This window comes from Podarcis pityusensis (genome assembly GCF_964106645.2).
Source record: "Podarcis pityusensis genome assembly, chromosome: 6".
Classification (NCBI taxonomy): domain Eukaryota; kingdom Metazoa; phylum Chordata; class Lepidosauria; order Squamata; family Lacertidae; genus Podarcis; species Podarcis pityusensis.
Genome location: NC_138030.1, coordinates 55,381,386 through 55,402,172, shown reverse-complemented (window position 1 = coordinate 55,402,172; position 20,787 = coordinate 55,381,386). Strand labels below are relative to the sequence as shown.

Genomic DNA, 20,787 nt, shown 5'->3' with positions numbered 1-20,787 from the left:
CTCTGGAATGTGGCAAGCTATTTCTGGACCTCGTGTCGCTAATTGCTGATACTGTATCTACGGGAGATTGATGGACGTCCGGAGGCGACATGGAGTCATGATGGACTTTGTCTCCCTGGCAGTATCCCAACAAAAACAACCTAGGATTTGTGTAGTCAACAACAAACCATGGCTTCACATTGTGATGGTACCAGAAAAAAACCATGGGCTGACACTCAAACACATGCCACTTTGGTTAAACTAGCCATGGTTTAGTATTATGTGTGAGGGAGGCCACTTTATATTTATTTCTATCTACATATGTATTATACTCAATGAACAGATACTGAAATAAAGCTGTGTGTTCTTTGTACTTTATCTGAGCACTTTAAAAGCAATGCGAATAGGTACCAATGCTTTCTCTATGGAAACCAATCCAAATGTAGAAACAAGTTTACGCAAAAGGCTGCCATGAATAGGGAAAGTCCCCACAACAGTAGTTCATAAGCAGGGCAACTATACTGTGTTAGAGACATCTAACAGGTGATCAGTATTGTCAACTTTGATTGCCAGAGGAAAAGATCTAGTATATAACCTGCTTCCTGCACCTTTTGCTTAACAAGGGATTGCTGCAAGCTAATCATATCCTGGGGCATATGGCAACAAGTACATAGGTTTTTTTTACTGTAACTCTAGTTCCCTCAACTGGGGCTTTTATTTTTTATTACCCAACTGCTATGTTAATCTTTTGTATCTTTTTGTATCAATGCACCATGTATAAATGAAAAATGAATTCTGTTTCTCATTTTTATGTGGGGTAATAATTCACACATATTCCGTTTCTTGTTTACATGATTGTCCTATCATTCCTTTTGCCCGAAAAAATCTGGTCAAACCACAGTTCTGTCAACTCAGGAACCTGCAAAAAGATGGCCCACTGAACTCCCAGTCATAAGATACTGAAAATTAACCTATAACTTGGTAAACAACAATAAAATAAATTATTTGGAGAATGTTACCTGAATCTCTGAGCTTGGTGGTGGAGAGGTCCCGGATAGCGTCTGTTGGGAGACTGGTACAGCTGGGAAAGGAGGGCTTGGCTTGTTTTCTGACTGGGGTTATTAGCAAACTTCACAGTAATCGGTTCTGTAGCACCACTAGGCTTCTGGCCATTTAGTCCCTTTATGGCTTCTTCTGCCTCTATTCTCTTATCAAAACGGATAAATCCTACACCACGAGAAACACCTGTGAAAAGAATATTGCATTTAAATAAGCAAAAGAAGAAAGGGAAAAAAGTTTCAAGAACCTACTACACAAGGCCACAGGAAGTTACGTAACACCACAGAAAATAAAGTGTTGCATGCATTGTTGTCGTTTAGTCGTGTCCGACTCTTCGTGACCCCATGGACCAGAGCATGCCAGGCACTCCTGTCTTCCACTGCCTCCCAGAGTCTGTCCAACCATCTCGTCCTCTGTAGTCCCCTTCTCCTTGTGCCCTCAATCTTTCCCAACATCAGGGCCTTTTCCAGGGAGTCTGCTCTTTTCATGACGTGGCCAAAGTATTGGAGCCTCAGCTTCAGGATCTGTCCTTCCAGTGAGCACTCAGGGCTGATTTCCTTCAGAATGGATGCGTTTGATCTTCTTGCAGTCCATGGGACTCTCAAGAGTCTCCTCCAGCACCATAATTCAAAAGCATCAATTCTATGGTCCAGCTCTCACTTCCATACATCACTACTGGGAAAACCATACCTTTAACTATACAGACCTTTGTCGGCAAAGTGATGTCTCTGCTTTTAAAGATGTTATCTAGGTTTGTCATTGCTTTTCTCCCAAGAAGCAGGCGTCTTTTAATTTCGAGACTTCTGTTACCATCTGCAGTGATCATGGAACCCAAGAAAGTAAAATCTCTCACTGCCTCCATTTCTTCCCCTTCTATTTACCAGGAGGTGATGGGACGAGTGGCCATGATCTTATTTTTTTTGATGCTGAGCTTCAGACCATATTTTGCACTCTCTTCTTTCACCCTCATTAAAAGGTTCTTTAATTCCTCCTCACTTTCTGCCATCAAGGTTGTGTCATCAGGATATCTGAGGTTGTTGATATTTCTTCCGGCAATCTTGATTCCGGCTTGGGATTCATCCAGTCCAGCCTTTCGCATGATGAATTCTGCATATAAGTTAAATAAGCAGGGAGACAATATACACAGCCTTGTCGTACTCCTTTCCCAATTTTGAACCCATCAGTTGTTCCATATCCAGTTCTAACTGTAGCTTCTTGTCCCACATAGAGATTTCTCAGGAGACAGATGAGGTGATCAGGCACTCCCATTTCTTTGAGAACTTGCCATAGTTTGCTGTGGTCAACACAGTCAAATGCTTTTGCGTATCCAATGAAGCAGAAGTAGATGTTTTTCTGGAACTCTCTAGCTTTCTCCATAATCCAGCACATGTTTGCAATCTGGTCTCTGGTTCTTCTGCCCCTTCGAAATCCAGCTTGCACTTCTGGGAGTTCTTGGTCCACATACTGCTTAAGTCTGCCTTGTAGAATTTTAAGCATAACCTTTTTAGCATGTGAAATGAGTGCAATTGTGCGGTAGTTTGAGCATTCTTTGGCACTGCCCTTCTTTGGGATTGGGATGTAGACTGATCTTCTCCAATCCTCTGGCCGCTGCTGAGTTTTCCAAACTTGCTGGCATAATGAGTGTAGCCCCTTAACAGCATCATCTTTTAAAATTTTAAATAGTTCAGCTGGAATATCATCACTTCCACTAGGCTTGTTATTAGCAGTGCTTTCTAAGGCCCATTTGACTTCACTCTCCAGGATGTCTGGCTCAAGGTCAGCAACCACACTACCTGGGGTGTACGAGACATCCATTTCTTTCTGGTATAATTCCTCTGTGTATTCTCGCCACCTCTTCTTGATGTCTTCTGCTTCTGTTAGGTCCTTACCACTTTTGTCCTTTATTGTGGTAATCTTTGTACAAAATGTTCCTTTCATATCTCCAATTTTCTTGAACAGATCTCTGGTTTTCCCCATTCTGTTGTTTTCCTCTATTTCTTTGCATGCATTAAGTTGGCCTTTAAAGAAACCTATTGCAATTGCAACCGTTTTATTTAATTTAAATAATTCACACACTATTTATGTAATCTCTGCGCTGTTTACAAAGATACAGCCTTAATAACTCCACCTATATACAAACATTTATGGTCCTATACACAGTTAGGTAAAAAAAAAAAAGTTTAAAAATTGATATAGTTGTAAACATATGGCTGTTTTCCCTCTTATAAATGTGGAATATCATATTTGTCGAAATGTTTTTATGATGAAACCATGTTTATTTCAGCCTGAACCAGAATTCCCTGCCCCCATTCCAACTGATCACACATTTACAAGACTTCCCCAAATTACTGATTTGTCCCCAACCCACCATTTGGAAATTACAGCTGATTATCAACCTCCCCTCCCTTTGTCAGCAAATCTAAATATGCAATTTCCTTTATATATATTCCTGTGTAGAAAAAGTAGAGCGAAAGCACTTGAGAGCTTTAATTAAAACAGCAAATGAAGGACCTTCCAAACAAATTCAAGTTTAGAAATGTGCTTATAAATAAAACGTTTTTCAACCTGTGACTTGATCAACCAGAATTCTTGAGGTGATGATGCGCCCATATTGCGAGAAAAGCTGCTCTAGCTCTTTCTGGGTCATCGTTTTTGGAAGGCCGCTGACATACAGATTAGCATCTCTGATTGATGCCGAACTTGGACGGGCATAGGAAACCTAGGAGTTAAACAACACGTGGTTAAATAATGTATTATGTTTTAAACATAATAATAGCCTGCTGATCAGACCAGTGGCCCATCTAGTCAAGCATCCTGTTCTAACAGTGGCCAAAAACAGATGCCTGAAAGCAGACAAAAACACAACAGCACTCTGCCCATTCCCAGCAAGTGGTATTCAGAAGCACTGCCTCCAACAGTGAGGGAGGAACATCACCATAGTCCTCCATGAATATGTCTAATCCCGATTTAAAACCATCCAAGTTGGCCATTAAATGTGGGAACGAGTTCCATAGTTTATGTGCTTCATGAAGAAGCATTTTCTTTTGTCTGTCCTGAGCTTTCCAACATTACTGGATGTCCTAAGTTCTGGTACTATGAAAGAGGAAGAAAAAAAACTCCTCTCGACCCACCTTCTCCATGCCATAATTTTATAAACTCCAGCCATGTCACCTCTTAAATGCCGTTCCTCTAAACTAAAGGCTGTAACCTTTCTTCATAGAGGAGCTGCTCGATCCCCTGAATAATTCTGGCTGCCCTTTTCTGAACTTTTTCCAACTCTACAATATCCTTTTTGAGGTGAGGAACCAGAACCGTTCACCGTCTTCCAAACGCAGTTGCACCAGGGATTAGTGCTTTTTCAAAGCTGCCACACACAGGTCGACTATCCACCATGACCCCAAGGTCTTGTACCTGGTCAGTCACTGAGTTTCTCATGAGTTTTAAGAGAAATTAAGACCTTTTTGTCCCAACACGCATCACTTCACACTTGCTTACACTGAACTGCATTTGTTATTTTGCCACCCATCTTTTTTGTTTTAATGACCTTGAACAATTTACTGTTATCAGCAAACGTGGCTGCCTCACTACTCACCCCAATCCTAGATCATATGTGGACAAGCTTAAAAGCACAAATCCCACAAAGACCTTTACATCACACACTTGGTTAACAGACTGTTTTCAACCTTTTGAGTTCCGACAGCTTGTTTAAAATAACCTTCTCACTTGATTCTACCTGCTCTTACTATAGAAACTGAGAAGTAGAAAAAATGTTGAGAACAAAAGGAAAGCTGGAAATAATTTTAAAACACATGCAAGGATAAGGTCCTTAAATGCAGGAATAAAAACAGTGACTGAAGATAGGCAGATTAATGTGCAGCCTCCCACACATCAGCTTTGTAAATTTACCCCTTTGGGCTGTGGGTGTATAAAATGATTTACTGTATCCAGCACAATCTGAACGAACCTGGTATGTACAGGTTCAGTGTTGTTTTGCTTTAATGGTTAGAAACAGATGAGGCTTTTTACAGAGAGATATTTTCTCTTTATGTATTCATACTAAACTGGCAGGATCTGCCCTGATTGCATTACAGAATAACTAACGAAACATCTGCTTAGTGAACCCATTCTCAGCATCATGCTATTTTCAACTCAGTTCTAACTGCCCCTCAAACTGGAAAAACATCCAGCTGATGCTAGTCAATACATATTAAAATATTATGCAGAATTCTAATAATGCTTTAGCAAAATACAACACATTTCGGTGAAAGAATGATTTAATATTCATTTTAATAACTGCAGTCAACATACAATGTATGATTTATATATAGAGGTCTGTTTAATTTGTCAATATTGTTTCCTATTTCCACAAGCTCCAGTTTGAAAATATGTATTTTTCATCTTACAAAAAGCCATTTTGCTAACCCACTCCTTGTACTGCTAGCAATTCCACACAGAGTATAAAGAGATTAAGCTTTCCGGCACACTATAATACTCGAATATACAAACCCAACAACTTTGTGAAGCTTTTCACTTTTGTCTAAAACTAAGTATTTAAAGTCTAGCTTATCCATAAATTGCTGTATTACATTCACGCAACAGCATGTGTGGAGGGGGTTCAAGTCAGTAACATGACAAGCAACACCTGTCTCTCAAAAAGGCAACTGATAGATGTATTTTCTCCACTTCTAAAAACAGATGAGTCAACAAAGAAAATATCAGAGAAAACTAATATTTGCCTCCACAATCTTCATTAGAAGAAGATAAACACGTTACACATGTTTACACTGCAAAGAATTTAAAACCACATTTCAATATTTAGGAGTCAGACATAACTTATTTTCTAAAGTATCCCAGTGCATATAAATATAAATGTTAAAAAGAATTGTGATAAAAAGGGAACAAACAATTAGAGGGACTGGTTATAGTGTATGACAGTGGTTTTCAAATTTTAGGTTCAGGGAACATTGAGTCTTTCACAAAACTCTACAGAGGCATAGGATACTGAGACACAGTGTCTTCAAGCCCCATCAGCTATCATTCGTCATCAGCAAAGCCTGTGATGTGGCAAATGTACACTTATCCACAATGGGTTTGTGAAGATAACATTTCCTTACTTACACCTCATCCCAAATTGTTTTGGGGAAAGAGCTACTGCTCTCTTCTTTTATTTCCCCATGCAAGGTTGTAGGTGGATGTCAAAGATATATTGGCTATTCCTCTTGTAATACTTGCACAATATTATTACCCCAGTCAACAAGTCCTCATATGCTGGAAATGGGCATATCTGCATGTGAAACAGATTATAAGAGTTGGGTTGAGGGGCCATTAGGTAGCAAAGGTTTGGAAGTCAGCCTAACTTCAGCATTTTAAAAACACCTGTGTATGCATAAAACTAGCTGCAATAAACATAAACATAGCTTGTCAAAAACATGTTTATTTTTATCAAGTTAATTCCTATTTTGTTTCTGCAGTGATTACAATTTTTTTAAAGAGGCTTACATACAAAATACAGCCATCAGTTCTATTCCTTTGTGGGATGTAATCAAAAAATCCCAATATTTAGTCAGGCATCGGACATATGAAAGACTGCCTGCAGTGATCCTGTAACTGCCTACTCACTGGATTTTCTTCCTCTAATCTCACATGATCTTGCAGATAAGCACAAAAATGTACTAGGCCATGTATTGTGAGGAAGGATTGGGGAGCAAAAGGAGAATTAAAAACATACTGGTAAGGCATATTAGCAGCAAAGTACTCACTCTATTTCTTCTGGCAATAAAACAAATGAGCCTGGCTACTCACCACCACCACCAATGTAGGAATATTGCCAGGGTACTATGATTTGCAACCTAGAGGCAATGGAGTGCCCAGGTAGAGTTTGATTTTATCTTGAAAAAATTAGATTCGTCATAGCAATGTAGCAAACACCTACTGTTATCCCCTAACTGTAATGACTTTCTGGCTCTACTATATACAGACTTTTTCACTTCTTCTCAGCACTTGTGTGAATGTAGGATTACATGGCATGCATCTGATAAAGTGTGTTGTAATTCACAAAAACCGATGTCACAATAACATTGTCTAAGGAGGCAAAAGTTCTTTTTTATTTTAACTATACCATACCAACACAGGTGCCACTCAAAATTTCATAGCCTAAATAATACATGCTATTTTTTTAAGTCCTAGTGTTTCTATATAAATTGTGTTTGTGAACATAATTTAATGCATTCATCAGTATATAGTAAAACTACTTGTTGCCATTGTAGTGTCTTCAAAATATGTGGATCATAAAGGTAATGGTACCCCTGACCGTTAGGTCCAGTCGCGGACGACTCTGGGGTTGCGGTGCTCATCTCGCTCTATAGGCAGAGGGAGCCGGCGTTTGTCTGCAGACAGCTTCTGGGTCATGTGGCCAGAATGACAGAACTGCTTCTGGCAAACCAGAGCAGCGCACGTAAATGCCGTTTACCTTCCCGCCAGAGCGGTACCTATTTATCTACTTGCACTTTGACATGCTTTCGAACTGCTAGGTGGTCAGGAGCAGGGACTGAACAACGGGAGCTCACCCTGTTGCGGGGATTCGAACCGCCGACCTTCTGATCGGCAAGTCCTAGGCTCTGTGGTTTAGACCACAGCGCCACCCGCATCCCTATATGTGGATCATAGGTTTGTCCTAATTCTGACTCCTAAGACACATATAAGACCGCAAGGAGTGGAAGGGGGGGGGGGAGGAGAATGGAAAGTACTCATTCAGGTGACATGCACAAATGCATCAGATGTAAGACTTGGAGAATGAAAACTACATGTATTCAAACTTCAATACCCAAGCAACCTGAGCTTTAACTTTCTTGGAAGCTGTCCTCTAAGTCTAATATTCTAATAATTATACGAAGCAGCTAATGCCTCTTTTACATTCAATGTTACTAGCCTCATGGTGCTCTTCCTTTTCTCGTTTACCAAGTTGAACACTGGAAAAACAAGAAACCAGGAGAAAGCAAAATGGACAAATCTAACTTAAATAATACAACCTATGCTTTATATGAATGACAACAAAACATCCCAAAATCTTGGAAGGTAAAGGACACATTCCTAACGCTGGAATTTTAAAGTTTTGTTTATGGTGGGTAAGCACCTTCCTATTCACATAACAAGATAATTGTAATGGCTAAAGTCAGGCATAGGCAAACTCTGGTCCTCCAGATGTTTGGGACTACAATTCCCATCATCCCTGACCACTAGTCCTGTTAGCTAGGGATGATGGGAATTGTAGTCCCAAACATCTGGTGGACCTGAGTTTGCCTATGCCTGGCTTAAGTGTTAAGTTACTACAGGAAAAGGGAAGGAGGCAGTAGCTCTGTCTCTTTTGGCCATACTGGTCACCATCCAACTTGTGGAGGGTGAATGTCTCAATTGCATAGTTTCCTATACTCATTGGGGTTCCCTGTCTGTTTCAATACCCTGGAAAGTCAGGGTTCTAGAATGTGCAGGACAGTGTCTGATAAAGTGGTGGAAGCAGCAGCACGCAGAGCTGCGTGAATGTTTCTTGCTGCTCCCTTCACTTACTTGAAATTGGGGGGGGGGGGACATAACTGTGGAATTTAAACACAGTGGTAACTGGGTAGTTGTGTAGATCATATTAATGGATGCAGATAAGAAACAGGGCTTCAAATAAGAGCGGGGTAGGTCAGAAGACCGCACTGTAGTTCAGCTGCAGAGACAGCAAAGAGAAAGGACTCAGGAGACAGCTGCAAATAAAATGTTTCACTCCAAAGAGAGGTGGGAATTATTTTCTAAGCCTTGTAGCCATGCAGCGTCTGTGTGTTTTGCGGCACCGGAAGACAGGGATAAACCTCCTCTCCCCACATGCTGCAATCCCAATAACAGAGCCCCCTGAGCATGCAGTTAAGGACAAACAAGCAATGTAGCTGCACACTATGTATTAAGCGCTAACAGGCAGTTTGACCAATACATCACAACTGGAAAGAAGAGCCTAGAGTAGTAGTTTGACAAATCCTAAAATGAAGGCCAAAACACACATTTATTTACTAAGTGTGGTTAGCAACTGCATATATTTTTTTTATTAAAAAAATTAGATACCAGGTGTGACGGTCATTTCCAAAAGGAGGGAAGATTTAGCCCTCCCTTCCCAAATCATGATTCCCAATGATAATCAGCCCCTCTTGCCCACAGAGTTACAAGGCATAGAAAAGTACAGTGGGAGCTGTTTTTCAGACAGAGCAATCCAAATAACTTTACGCTGGCATAGAGCGCTCACTACTGCCCAGTGAATTTGTGTGTGTTAACGTCCTGCTGAAAGGATCTAAAATGAAGTGTTGCAGGGAGGGGCTCAGTAGGTAGTGCATTAAACTTTTAATCTTAGGATTGTGGGTTCAAGCCCCATGTTGGGCAAAAAGATTCCCACATTGCAGGGGGTTGGACTAGATGACCCTCGTGATCCTTTCCAACTCTACAATTCTTTGATTCCCTCCTGCATATATTGAAGCTTCTATATTTATAAAGCCACTTTTTAAGGCTCATTTTCAGTGGTCACTCTAGATGGCACAATTACTTCTGATCGTCATTCAATTTTCTGCCATTTTCTTGTAACATCTATGCTCTATTCCAGATGTGGGAGGGATATATAGAAACGTGGATGTACTATTTAGTTAGAATCATGGGTCTGGAAAGTTTGTTGAAATGTCTTTTAAAAAACAAGAGGGATCTCTGGGAATGCACGCAGCCGGAGCCTTTTCAGGATCTGCCCTAAATCCCTCCACAATCCATCCAGCAAGAACACAAATTATATAAGCTGTCTGCAAAGTAGGGATCGGAACCAATTTGGTTCAGGTCACATTTAAAGGCGAATCTATCAAACCTGCGCTTTCCAAAACAAAATGAGAACCAAAACACAACCATCCCTTGAAATTCACACTTAACCAAATTTTGTGATATAGTTACCCAATCAAACAATAGGTAGAAATCAATATAGTGCTAAAGAGACTATTCAGCTCAACTATTTCTGCTTTCTTGACAAAGCTAACTCCCCTCTCCTCTCCCTATATGCTGTTCTGGGGCTTCCTCTCTCTTCCCCTTCCCAAGCAACGGCTATCAGTTACACCCTTTGTATATTTATTCTGTATCTGTTAACTCTGAACTTCCACAGAGCGTAAGTACTAAATATGTTGGAGCTTAGTAAGTGTCTTGCTGTGGTACCCATGGAGGCAGCACAGAAAAAAACCGAATTCATGTGCGGACAGTACTTTCCAGAATGCTTTGTTTACCTTTCATAACAAGCTGCACAGGGGGATTATGTAATTCAAGTGAAATAGGAGCATCAATAACTATTAAGTCAAGATGTTCTAGGGGATACAGATAATGCTTCAGGATATACCTAAACCAGGAAGTTCAATGAAAAGGAAAAGAAATAGATCACTCCATTTGTCACCATTTGCTCTTGGGTTTCATCAACTGCTTGAGGTGAAATACGCTGCAGGAGTTGGGCCATTTGATCACGTCACCTTTATCCTAATGTAATGTTTATTACCATGTTCATTATTAATATTTAAGTTGTGCCAGTCAGTAGCACAAATAGGTAATTTAATATGGAGGTGACTAAGTAGCTTCTGAGGGTGCACATTAAGGAGTGTAGGTAAGATGCAAATGAGAGAGAAAGATTAGACTTGATGAAAAAGCAACAAGGAAGGAAGAAGGGAATGTGAAGCATTATGTACCTAAATGAATGGATGCACAACAGTTCAGGAAGGGTTCTACAGGGGAACACAGAGGAACCTAAAGAGATCTGCTCATGTTATGCATATTTTCGGGATTAAAGAACCCTAAAATCCAGGTGCTTGTTTTCATGCCTGAAACACAAAACTGAATGTGGCATGAATATTCCTTCTTGTACAGCATCTTTTTGGTGACACCGTTAACTCTTCCAAATGGGGAAATGTTATTGTTGGGGAAGCAAATAATTCCCCACTTACCAGAGAGCTACTTTTGAGAAAAGTGAAGAAAAATGTGCTCTTAGCAATTTAAAAAAATGTGTGAATCCAAATATATGTGAGAAGCAAGATAATAATCAACTCACTCCTTTCCTAAGGAGAAAAAAAGACCAAACTGGATCCTATTAGGAACATCATTATCAGTATTATTTATTGCTAGGGGCTGTGTCCCTGCTTGCTTCGTTCGTCACCCCCCCAAGACCTCACCAACCCCCTCCACTAACCCCTTTAGGTCCACAAAGAAGGTCCTCAGATGTTGAACACAGGGTCTGGGTAGGTTCATGTGTGAGGAGCTGGTCCTTAAGGTACTGGAATCTTGACCAGCACTTTGAACTGAGTCTGGAACTTAATTAGCAGCCAACTGTGCCAGGATTAGTATGGTATCACCAGATCACCTAGTCTGCCCTCTGAATCCTGCACTATGTGCCGTTTCTGAACTGTATTCAAACGCAGCCTGAAGTATAACACATTGCAGTAATCTAAAGCAAGAGGTTAGTACAGTGTTTATAATAGAAGTTAGGCTACCCCTGTCAAGACAGCGTCATAACTGTGCCACCAGTGAAAGCTGATGGAAGGTACTCTGTGCCACTGAGGTCACTTGTGTCTCCACAGACACCTGCTGTATTCTTGCTCCTTTAGGAGAAGCTCAACTCTATCCAGAACAGGTAATGAAAAACAGATTTGTGTCTCATCTGATTATTGACGACAACACAGTCCAAATCCCTGGATGAGCCCAGCCAGTGGTTTCATGTAGATGCTAAACAGCCTGGGGGGACAAATCTGGTCCGTGTGGCATCCCACACTGGAGAATCCATGGGGCCAAGCAGCATCTCCCAACACCACTCTCTGGAGATGGGCATCTAAGTAGGGTAGGAACTATTTTAAAGTGGAACCACCCACTCCCAAATTGGACAGCCACTCTAAAAGAATACCATGGTCAATCAACACTCTCCCTGTTTCTCATCCATCCCTAACCCAACAAATACAGAGCGACCAAGGCAGTTTCTGTGTCAAAACAAGGCCTAAACCCCAATTTAAATGGATCTAGAAAACCAGACGGGATCCAAGAGAACCTGATTCTGGTTAGCAACCACCCGCTTAAGGACTTTGCTCAGTAACATCAGATGATGCTTTATATTGCTATTTTCAAATTAATTTGCTATTCTAATTCAACATCAAATGGATTAGAATAACTGCTTGGCTGAAGTTATTCAGTTGGTCTGCCATCTGGTAATTCAGTCCTAGGGCTTAGAACATGGTAAGGAGGAGGCAAGAATTACATGAAGCCCTAAAGCAGGTGTGTCTGAGCTGAATTTATTTTAAGCTAGATATAAAACTATGATGCAGGATACTAGCATTATAATTATTTAGACATCGCAACTTTTATAGGTTAAGAGGTTTTATAGGTTTATAGGTTAAGAGATCACACTATCTTCAGGAGGGGCAGTTCACATGGACCTCACACTGAGCCAGTGTAGTGTAGTGTAGTGTAGTGTAGTGTAGTGTAGTGTAGTGTAGTGTAGTGTATTAAATGCTGGTTTTGGCCCAGATCACTCTCAGGCTACCTACTTCACAGTAATGGTGTGAAGATGAAATGGGGAAACCCCATGTATGCTGCACTGCACTGAGATCCTCAAAGGAAGGATAGTGTGTTATTACTAGGATTGTTTTCATGTAAGAATCATTTACCACGAAACATGCCAAAGCAGTTAACAATAAATAAAAACAAACATACATCAACTATAAAAAGATATATAAATACAATTTCCAGTTCAATGCAGATAAATATTAGGTAAAAACCTTCACTTGAAAGGCTTGTGACAAGAGGAATATCTTTATTACGCACCCAAACCACACTAAGGGTATGATTCCTATATCATACCTCCTGATGAGAAGACATGCGCAGGGTATAGTGTTCAATTGGGTATGTGTGGGTGAGTTAATCTTTTAGATACCCTAGCCTTAAAATCTGCCAGTGTTCGAAACTCCTACTGTTCTAGGCACATTTTGTGACTGGGAATTTCTTTAGTGTGAGCAGTTTCTGAGCTCTGGGCGCAGTACTGCACCTAAGGTATGAGATTAAAACTGCAGAGTGGAAGGAAAGGAGGACCATTTTCTGCCTCCCCACTTCTAGCTACTCTTTGAAGACTGGAACAGACCCTCCTAAAAATTTAAGGGGGGTGGGCAGGAGAAGGACTAGACCATGTGAAAAATGAACACAGTATTTTAGCTGCAGTTCATTCATTTTCAGCTTTGCATTCTTGTTATTAAAAAAGTGCGCCTAGACATTCTCTTGTTGCACCCATAACCTAGGTTTAAGGTGCCATTTAGCTCCTAGCTTTCATATCTCAGTTTCTAACACTGAAATCTCCTAATGTTAGCTCCCAATGGCTTCATACACACTAAATGACACCGGGGGGGAGCAGGATGGTACCTTGCAGCACCCCCCTGCCAGGGGGCTGAAAAACCACCAGTCTATTCTCTGAAACTGACCTCAAAGAAAGGATCAGAACCACTGTAAAATAGTAATAATTTATTATTTATATGCCGCCTATCTGACTGGGTTTTCCCAGCCACTCTGGGCAGCTTCCAACAAATTAAAACACAATACAACATCAAACACTAAAAACACTGCTCATCTCATCAGTTCCGGACCACATCGTGTTCAATGGTATCACACACCATTACAGGGTCACACATCCCTTGTACTCCTGATAAAAGCCATACGCTAGGGTGCTCACTGTTGATTCAGTCCCCAAACCAAGCCTGATTCTTGACTGGAATATGTCAATAACTCATATCACTCAATAATACTTGTTACTGTCCTGTCATAGCCCCCTCAATCACCTTCCCTCAAGAATTGGTATTTGTGAAAGGGCAGTGATTGTCACAAACGAGGGGGTCCAATGTAGGCTTTTCCAGGAGTGGTTGAATCAAAGCATCTTTCAAAACTGCCAGGACCATTCCATCCTGCAATGATGTGTTGACCACACCCAGGGCCCACCCGGTCAACCTCGCTTGGCGTGCTTTAATAAGCCAAGAGGGAACAAGGGCTGAGGAAGCAAATGGTTGGGTGCATTGTTCCAAGCATCTTGCACACATCTTTAGGTGACATCAGCTGAAACCTATCCATGTCACAGCAGCCACTGCACTGGATGCCTCACTGGAGGCTGAAATAAATGCGGTGTGAAGATTGTGACAGAAGTGACAAATGTGATAGTTATATAGATCTTTGAGTACAAGGTGGACGACAACTTTGGGCATGCTGTTATTTTTCAGTGCATGGTTGGCACCTGACAGTTAAACTGTGAGACCTGACTTTGCAATCAGCTCCTCGTGTGCACAATGGACATCTATCACGGCAGCAAAACAGACAGGTGCCAGCGGTCTCACATTGTGGACTCAGCCCCCCCACTCCAAAAGCTACAGCTTCCTCTCTGACAAAACTGTGTTTTAAGAAAATTTGAATTAATGCATTTCTTCCCTGGCCTGACCTCCCTGAGCCAATGCTTTTATACTGGTCAAAAATTCTGTCTGTGTTCAAACAAAAGGTTTATAACTTCTCCACTTGTTACGCCTCCAAAGATGAAGACCAAAAATTTAAATGTTGCCCAATGGCCAAGATGTTTGAAATTTGATGGGCATAACAGGGTGACCAACACCATGACACACACTATAAGATGTCAAAATAATTTCTGTAACAAGGGTATTTGAAATTTGTGTTGTCTCATGGGAATGTTATTATATATGGTGATCATTATTCCATTAAAAGTGTGATTATTTGCTAGCATCTTCCTTTTTCTTAAATGCTTGTCATTGCAAGAGCTAGGGCTGCAGATAGATGCTCTGGTCATCTACAGTGGTCTCTGACATCATGTCAAAGATGACACATGAGAGAGTTTAAAAACCTAATTATACCGGACACTAGCAATGTATTTCCTTTTAATGACAACCATTTATGTGACAAAATTTAACTACTTGCCCTCATGCAATTACTTGGCCTGTTGCTGAAGTGGAATCACTCACTCAGGTCACCCAAAAGCAGTCACTTAAAAAAAAAAAAAAAGCAACAATACTGTTGACAGGCCAATGACATTAACTAATGCTAAAAATGTCAAGAATATTTATATAACTAAGCATCATAGCAACTATTACTGATTGTAAAAGCAACTGTGGTCCTGACAAGCAAAACTTACACAGTAACTTATTTTGGCAATACCATGGGAATAAAATTCGCAAGTGGGTTAAAGCACCACAGCCAACAGAACGCTTCCCATTGGTTATTGTAAGGCGGCAATCCACAGCCCTTATCATCAACTAAACTTCGCCATTAACTTCAGTGGGATGTGAATCACACCACTAAATCTGCAATTTTCTACTTCCACATCCTGAGACAAGTATGGTAGAACAGCTATGGTATTCAAACAGCAAAATAATAAAATTTATTTCCCTGCCCTCTCCCTTTAATAATAGGAAATGTTTGAGAAAGAGGATTCCCTCCTTCCCCCGACACTTTCTACCAATTACTTTTCCCTACAGAAGTTTCTAGGGTTACAGTATGTCTCAAGAATTCAATTTTGTTTCCCCCCTGCTCCCAAGCCTTGTACTTCCCGTGTATTTTCTCACTTGACTGTTTGTGAACATTATTTCATTATTTCAAGTTTGATCTCTCTGCTCTCACATCCCAATGCATTCCTGTTTGTGGTCTTTGCTCTTCAAGCTCCACCCATGTCAAGTGTGCAAACATCTTCTGCTCCCTCAAATGCTGTGCCCCTTTATCCACTGCTGCCCCTGAAGCCCGGAATGGTGCTAAATAAACTCTACTTGCAGTGGACCACATGGCCACCCACTCCCCTCCGGGGGCGGGGGACGAAGTCCCACGTCACCCAGAGGTTACCAGCCACGTTATTGTCCAGCCAGCCAATCTGTTGGTTGGGGTGGGGGGGCGTGGGACGTGGCCGGGCCCCATTTAAACCGGAGAGCTTCCTCTTGGCTCACTTCCTCGATCTTCCACCTGCCCTCCCTAGTTTCAGGTTTCGAAATTGGCCTTGCTATGGACATCGGTTGGTTGCCGTTGAGGGGCCTGGTAGGAATTTTTCCACTTGGCAAATTGGCATGGGTCATTTGGTTTTTGCCTACCTTGTAGCAATCGTCACAACTTTGTTAGGGTTGTGGCTAGGCATTGGTTGGTCTTATGATGGGGGAGGTGAGGTGTGGCCATCACCTCTAAGCTTAAGGGTATTCTGTTAAAGGAATTCGGGGGTGTGGATCTTGTCCAAAGCCCGGGGCAGGGCTAGGGCCATGCCACGACCCTGTCGGGAACCCAGGGGGAGCTTGAGTTGGTTTGCATCAACAGGGCTCCTCCTACCAGTGGTTGACCCTTACAGACTCCCTGCATGACGGGTAGGAGTCAGATATAGTCGGGTCAATTCCAATGCCTAAGCCAATACCGCTCACATTCTGTAACCAATATAGCTGTGGCCTAAATTTGCCCAATAACCATTAACCGAATATACATGTTCTTGTGTCTTATTCATCAATGAGGGGGTGGTTTTGGGGTCTCAACATGCAACATCTCATCTCCTTCAAATGACTTCTCGAAACCCAGCTTTTCCATTAAGCCTTCAGCGCAATATCCTACTGTAATTAAGACTAAGCATGTGCCACTGAAATGTAGACCCATTCCTTCTCTCTCTCTCTGCAGCTTGACCAGCATCAGATTTCACACCTTGGAGTAGAAACCTATCCTCTTATACTTAGAAGTGTTATGCACACTGTCAGTGCAATAAAATAAAAATAAAGATTTCAGATTCGTTGATGCCATTTGCGTTGTTTCATCTTCTAGCCAATCAACTTTGTAATTCAGTACCAGAAGTATGATAAAATGTAAACTTTATTAAAACTAAATAAACTGTCAGAAAATAGTGACAGTTGTGTAATTACACTTTTTATCGTGGTCATGGATGGACAGAAGGAGCCATCTTAAAACTAGACAATATTGTTCAGCGGCTGTATTTCTTCAGGAAGTATTTTCATTGTTTCATTCATTCATTCATAATTTTACATGAAGTTTAAAATTATGAGGACACTGTAAACTTACAGCACTGAAATGCCTCTGAGTACCAGTTGCTAGGAACCAGAGGTGGGCAGAGGGCTCTTGTGCTCAGATGCTGTTTGTGGGCTGCCCACAGGCATCTGGTTGGCTGCTGTGAGAACAGGATGCTGGTTTACAAAGGCCACTGGCCTGATCCAGCAATCTGTTCTTATGTACTATGATTATAACAAGATGACTAACTGTTATCTCATTATCTAGCACAATTTACATACAGATGTTTTATCCTGGTTCTGTAATTCCACATGCAGATCACTAACTACCCTTGTTTTGAGAGCAACTTTAGTTAATCAAACCCCACCATAGTTTAATCAAGCATTCTACCAATCAGAAGGAATTAAGCAAGCTCTATGTCCTTATTTCACACATCTATGGTGTTTTAAGTACTGGTAATTGTGGTGGTCCCCCCCTCTGTTTTTTTAATTATATGATAACAAATATAATTCTTTAACATGATCTATATAAAATTGTATCACTTCAAACTGCAGTTAGGTGACCCTGCTGTCCCAATTTTTTTTTTATAAAAAAAACACAACCCTGCCCACAGTGTTAGTTTTTGAGGGAATTCTAGCATTCTTCACAATATATTTTTCCCCCATGTGCAGAGAGAGAATTTAGGCTTTCTTTCATGTGAAGAAATGCAAAAACAAATCCCTGTCTATTTATTGTTTTCCATATTCAGTGCACATGTGTGGGAGGCACTTTAGTGTAGGAAACAAGAAGGTTTAAAACAAAGAAGCAGTAACATTTCTAGGCCATAATAATAAAATAAGTAATTGTTAAATTATTAAATTTCAAGGTGAAGGTGTCCCATTTAACACCAAGGAGAACAGCCTGTCATTTTACAAAGCAGATACTAAGAAGAAAAGAAAACCTTCAATGCTATAGGAAAAATTACGGATGAACATAATCCTCTCTAGTGTGTTTACACAGATCAGAACATATCACAATCGAAAAATAAACAAGGACACAGAACGAGTTATACATAAACAAATGGGTTGAAATGGCTGAACATTCTCTTTTACTTTCACACCCTAACCAGCAAAACAAACCTTTAGGGAAGAGATAGGATGTTTTTTTAAAAACTTTTTTAATGCTTCTTACATATTATTTCATACCTTTGCACAGCACAGTTCTATTGGGTTTTTCCTTTATTATTTCTTCGCTAACCACCTTGATGTACCCTGGACCAAAATCATACCCATAGTCTTTAAAAAACAATAACTATCCAAATTTGATATGGTAGACATATTTGAATTAAAAGAAGTTTAGCCTTTAGATCAAGACCACCCCTGCCCCTCAAAATACACATTTTACTTTAAAGAGTAAAACAAGAGATAAACACCATTAAAATATAATGGTTTTTTAGTCATTAACTGGTTAAGTATGAAAACCTATTTAAATGCGTGCATCTAAAAGTGGATACTAGAGTCCTAGTCAATAAATTCTGGGGTTCTAGGATCCTACTTATCATGGTTTCTCCCCACCCCGAATTTGAGTCTATAGCACTATGATAATAACACGAGAAAGCAACTTATAAAACAGCAAAGATGACCAAGCTTTCAAGCAGAAAAATAATACAGAAAGTGAACACGGCACTAAAAATCTCTACCTTGAGGGTAAATTTAATGCAAGTTGGACTATTTAAGACATCTACAATCTATTTTTCTATTTCTTTCTTTAAAAAGTGGAGGACCCCCCCTTTTTTTTGCTTATGGGCTTTCAGGTGAAGCCAGCAATTTCTTCCTTTAATTTGGAAGCAGACAAGGAAGCTGCTGACTCAGTACTACACTGTAACAATAAGAATATTTTTGTTTTGTTTCCTCATATTAACTCACTGAAGCAAAATGTGTAGTAATTGCAGGGAATCCTATAGTAAGCATTTTCTTAGTGTAAAAGATATCAAATTTGATACTATGTTAAGTGGATTTAGAAGGAGTATGCTAAAAATAGAATATATATTAAATTACTACAACGTACATGTAGCTATATTATGAAAGAATTTGCATGGAGTTTTTCTCTCTGAAATCAGGAAGACGTTACAGCCCAGTACTCTAGTTCCCCCCATAAAGAACTACAGTACCAAAAATGCTAACAGAATGCAGACAAATGCTTTAAGATCACTTGATCTTGAGTTTCCTTCAGAATGTTCTGCTTTCTGGAAAACAAACTTAATGCTAAAAACTGGTACCTGATCACCATTTACTCTAGGGTAACTACAGGTGCATCTTGACAAGAGCATCAGTCGTATGCCCAGTTATCTCATGGCAAGATAATGATAGCCGAAATAAGCAACCAAACCCCATGCAGTAGCCATTTCGTAAAAAGCCTATTTTCCCCCCTAATTTGCTGCTATGATTTTTGTGGATGACTCTCTAAACGCTGTGCTTTTGACATGCTGACTTGAAATCCTGTAATAGTCATTTAAAGATTTTCTGCTTTTTTTCTTTTCTTTTTATAAACAAAAACAATAGGCAGTTTGAAAAGAAGAAGAAAGTGCCATCTGCTATACACCTTTCCTTTGTTCCAAAGTAAGAGCTAGTTGCACCCTTTGGGCTGTGAAGAATGCAACATTGCTGAGATAGCCAGACACTGTCTTAACTACACTCTTCCTCCTGAATTTAGCAAAATACTCTTTGTATTCTCTTACCTTTATGGTTTTGGTCTGGAGTCTGAGTCCATTTAAAGTGTTAATGGCTTTCTCTGCATCCTTTGGATCAATATAGTTAACAAATCCATACCCTAAACTCTGCCCTGTTGAAACATAAGAAACAAAAAAAAAGGACTCAGTATTCTTTGCAGCACACGTGTACGATTTCCAAATGGGGGAATGAAATCCTTTTTCTCTGATAAACTTTTTCACCTAACACTTCCATTCCAATCCAGAAAGCACACCCATACAGCCAACACAGCTTTCAGGAGGACTGCTTAGAAATATTTTTATCCTGAGAGTCTGTCATTAACAGGTGCTGATTCTTCTAGATTCCATAGTGTCCTTAAAACTAGGAAAACTAAACGGATATATTAAGAATTTACTAGTGGCCACACTTACTGAAGCTTTTCCCTACAGGAATCACATTAAGAGAATAAAAGACAAGAGAGAGGTAGCAGCAGGATTACATGCAGAATTTATAAACGATTTGTGTTATTTTAATCAACAGACAGAATTAAAAAAATAAAAATTAGTTGTACAAGCAACTCAACTGCAATTTAAAGTGAAATAAATGAAATGCTTAAACTAAAACACATATCAGTAGCTAACCAAATTCTTACAAATAAGAAACCTTTCTTACAAATAAGAAACCCTGCATTTATTTTACCTGATTTGGTTGAAAATAGTATTTATTTACAATATTTATATACTGCATTTCAGCAGGGAAGGGCTCTTATTAATAAGAAGCTTAAAGAAACAGAAAGATTATCTAAAAATCAGGATGAACTCTAAAAATGAACATGTAAAAGCCAATAAATTAGCATCTATGTTACTGCCTTATCTGTGACAGCACATACACCATCGGAAATGACATAATATCACATGGCAGGATAGATGATTACTTTGTGCTCTTTGCACTGTGCTCATGTGGTGATGCTAGGAAGAACAAAACAGTAAATCTGCTTCTGCATTCGGATGGC

General features: G+C 40.1%; 1 protein-coding gene across 7 annotated transcripts in view; it reads right to left on the bottom strand.

The window, feature by feature from the left end:
• Window positions 1-20,787, bottom strand: part of ELAVL4 (ELAV like RNA binding protein 4) — a 96,436-nt gene that overhangs the window by 4,665 nt on the left and 70,984 nt on the right. For all 7 annotated transcript variants that reach the window (XM_081009510.1, XM_081009513.1, XM_081009509.1 and 4 more), the window contains exons 3-5: window positions 19,805-19,908; window positions 3,604-3,757; window positions 999-1,224 (exon numbers count right to left, since the gene is read on the bottom strand). In XM_081009510.1, coding sequence (XP_080865636.1) covers window positions 999-1,224; window positions 3,604-3,757; window positions 19,805-19,908 — 484 coding nt within the window. The remainder of the gene's footprint in view (window positions 1-998; window positions 1,225-3,603; window positions 3,758-19,804; window positions 19,909-20,787) is intronic.